This window comes from Mustela putorius, unplaced genomic scaffold (genome assembly GCF_011764305.1).
Source record: "Mustela putorius furo isolate JIRA1106 unplaced genomic scaffold, ASM1176430v1.1 tig00003899_pilon_pilon_pilon, whole genome shotgun sequence".
NCBI lineage: Eukaryota > Metazoa > Chordata > Mammalia > Carnivora > Mustelidae > Mustela > Mustela putorius.
Window position 1 is genome coordinate 16,413,627 of NW_025422048.1, and position 3,174 is coordinate 16,416,800.

A 3,174-nucleotide genomic window follows, 5' to 3' on the forward strand; every position below is an offset into this window, starting at 1 on the left:
TGGGACATGCTCGGGTGGGCTCCGAGAGACCGGGACGGAGGGGAGAGCACGGTGGGGACGGAGGGATGACGTCAGCAAGTATCAGGCCTCATTCCAGAGCAAGCGGTTTGTTACGTCCCTGTTGAGTCATCTTCCAAGACCCGCTGGCATCGCAGTTGACTTGCGTTTTGTTGTTGTCGCTGCTCTTTTGTTTGTTGTGGTTTTTGGAGGGGCAAGAGGGTCTGCTTCTCTGTTTCCTTGCTGCAGCTTCCGTTTTCTGCTTTACTCAAGACAAAAAGGCAGTCCCAGGAGAGACACCAGAACCAGGAGGGGAAGAAAGAGGGAAGGAAGGAGCCAGGGAGACACCTTAGACTTATCTCTACACCCAACAGCCCCGGGAGAGAATGAAGTGCCATTCCTGAGAGAGATAGGGAGGTGAGATCCGTACCCATCAGATCGAAGTGCCTGACTTAGAAACAAAGCCTTTCATGCGGGCCACGGCACTTTTCCAGTGAGCCCCTTACGCCATGGTTCCCAGCAAAGATGCAGCAAGTTCCTCCCTATCAAAGGAAGAGAAAGAGCTGCCTTTTTGCCACTGGACAGAAATGTCTTGGGATGCATTTTAGTACAAAAGACAGACCCCACACTTGGGCATATCCATTACCTTCGGAAGTTTTTAGGCACGTTTCTATTTGATTTATGTCATTTTCACTTTTAAAACGAAAGTGGAGTTGGACAATATTTGATGATACTCATCTTCCTTCCTTCTTGGGTCATTTGTCACCTCCTTCTGATACTGGGTTTTCGACGTCTGTCCTGAGCCTGGCTCGTTTTTCTCCCCATCTTCCCCGCCACTCTTTAGGAGGTAAAAGGCAGTAGGGCTAGGAAGTGGCCACAGAGCTTTCCATTGAAAGAGAAAAGACATTAAAAAAAAAAAAAACTAGTGAACATAAAAGAAAACTATAAAGCAAAGCATACGACTCAGAGAGGGGCAAACCGTAGCCACAGAGAAGATGTTAGGAGCTACCTCACCAATTGGTGTGTGAGGTACAAACCCATGACTCGCTTTCTTAAATCTGGAGCTCTTGAATTGTTTTCGTGTATAACATTAATGGGAAAACGTAAAATTAAAAAGCAGTATTTTTTTGCTTCTGCGGTTTCATGATTTTACAAGGTGCCCTGATTGGCATATCAGGGAATTTCTGGGTCTCTTACTATGATACCTCGATGGTTGATGGAGTATCTGTTTGCTTGTTTGAAGTGAGCCCCTTGGGGAGATTTCAAAATGTGGTTGTCAGGAATAAACCACATTTTCTTCTCCAGCTTTGATTTAATTATGTTTGTCACTCATCCACACAAGGCAATAAGGAGGGGGTGCCTTTATGAGAAGACCCGGGTGGCCCTTAAGGAAGGGTCTGGTGCCACTGGCTTGAGTTAAACTGTATCTCCTGTCACCTTAATATTTGGCGTGAAAACAGTTTCATTTTCTTTGCTGGAGTGGCACAAAACGCGATGCCTTTGCTGACCAGGGTCGACTCTCCTTGGGTATATATATGAAGGATACGCATTTTATACTGAAACAGCACTATAAAACCTCTTAGAGAAACCACTTAGAGAAACCACTGGGGTCATCTGTCACCACGTGAGTTCCAACAACGAAACTGGAATTCTGTTCTCTCTCACAAGAATGTTTTCCTTTTCTCTGTTTTCTTTGTTTTCGGTTTTATCGAGGTAGAATTGACAAATAAAAGTACAGGATATTGAGGGGCGCCTGGGTGGCTCAGTCGGTTAAGTGTCTACGTTCGGCCTAGGTCATGATCTCGGGGGCCTGGGATTGAGTCCCATATCCGGAATCTCTGCTCAGTGGGGGGCCTGCTTCTCCCTCTGCGTGCCCCTCCCCCTGTTTGTGTGCTCTCTCTCTTTCTCTTTCTCTCTTTCATCAAATAAACACATCCATCACCTCACCTTTGTTCAGAGAACACTTAAGTCCCACTCTCTTAACCTTTTGAAAATACTTCTGTTTAAAAAGAAAAAAAAATAAAAGATTGTGTTTGAACTTTTAACAAGAGATAAGATGATGTGTCTTTGTGTCTCTGTGTGCTCTAGAAATCCTCACCAGCCAGCTTTCTGTTTCCGGAACGTCCGTACCTGATCCGCCCCAGGCATGAAGGCTCTCCAGTTGATAGCAGGGATGGTCCTCCTTACCTGTGTGCTTCTGGCCTGTGCTGCACAAAGTCCAATGACTGTGCTGTGCTCCATAGATTGGTTCATGGTCACTGTGCACCCGTTCATGCTGAATAACGACGTCTACGTGCACTTCCATGAGTTACACTTGGGTCTGGGCTGCCCTGCCAACCACGTTCAGCCACACGCCTACCAGTTCACCTACCGTGTCACCGAGTGCGGCATCCGGGCCAAGGCTGTCTCCCTGGACATGGTTATTTACAGCTCGGAGCTGCACTACGCTTCGAAGGGGACTTCTTCTAAGTACATGATCCCTGTGTCCTGCACTGCTCCCCGGCAGTCCCCGTGGCTCCCTCCACCCTGCCCGGTGAGAGTAGCCAATGGGACAGTCACTACAGCCCAACACGGCGGGGCGAGCTATGACGTGTTCACCTTGTCTCAGTCCAGCCAAAGGCCCAACTGCGACTGTCCGCCCTGCGTATTCGGCGAAGAAGAGCATGTCCAGGCCCCGCAGGGCCAAGCGGAGGCTCAGGAGGGCCAGCACCCTGCTTTTGTGGATCTTTCTGAGGACTGGTCCCTTCACTCAGATGATCCCACTGGGTCCATGTGATCGCCGGGTTTGAGGAGTCCCTTGGGAGCTTTTTCTAACATTAGTATATAATATTTTCTATTATTAGACAAATAAGTTTGTTGGTAGCCCCCTTATCAGTGCCTTTGAGAGAGGGCAGCTCATGGTTATTTCATGAATAAAATTGTTTTATATTTTTATATCTTTTTTTTAAATAAATTTTGATGGCATAAAAATATCAGTTCAGCATTTTTATTTGATAAACACATATATAACTTTCACTGGGGGCCAGACACCATTCTGAGGGCTTTACAAAAGTTAGTGCCCAGTCTCCTCTGTCTAGGATGATTGAGCTCCCTTTCAGGACCCGTTTCTCTTACGCTCTGTACCTCCCAACCTAGCCCTGACCCGCACACCTTCTTCTTAGTCTGATCAATGGCTGC

The 3,174-nt window shown here is 47.3% G+C and overlaps 1 protein-coding gene across 1 annotated transcript; it reads left to right on the forward strand.

Moving 5' to 3' along the window:
• Window positions 1–2,085: 2,085 nt before the first annotated feature.
• Window positions 2,086–2,938, forward strand: PLAC1 (placenta enriched 1). Its single transcript, XM_004778407.3, has one exon. The coding sequence runs from the start codon at window positions 2,144–2,146 to the stop codon at window positions 2,771–2,773; it is 630 nt and encodes a 209-aa protein (XP_004778464.1). The 5' UTR covers window positions 2,086–2,143; the 3' UTR covers window positions 2,774–2,938.
• The last annotated feature ends 236 nt before the right edge of the window (window positions 2,939–3,174 follow it).

Bases quoted from the DNA above. Each gene is read 5' to 3' on its own strand.
- PLAC1 (XM_004778407.3), top strand. From the start codon at position 2,144: ATGAAGGCTCTCCAGTTGATAGCAGGGATGGTCCTCCTTACCTGTGTG.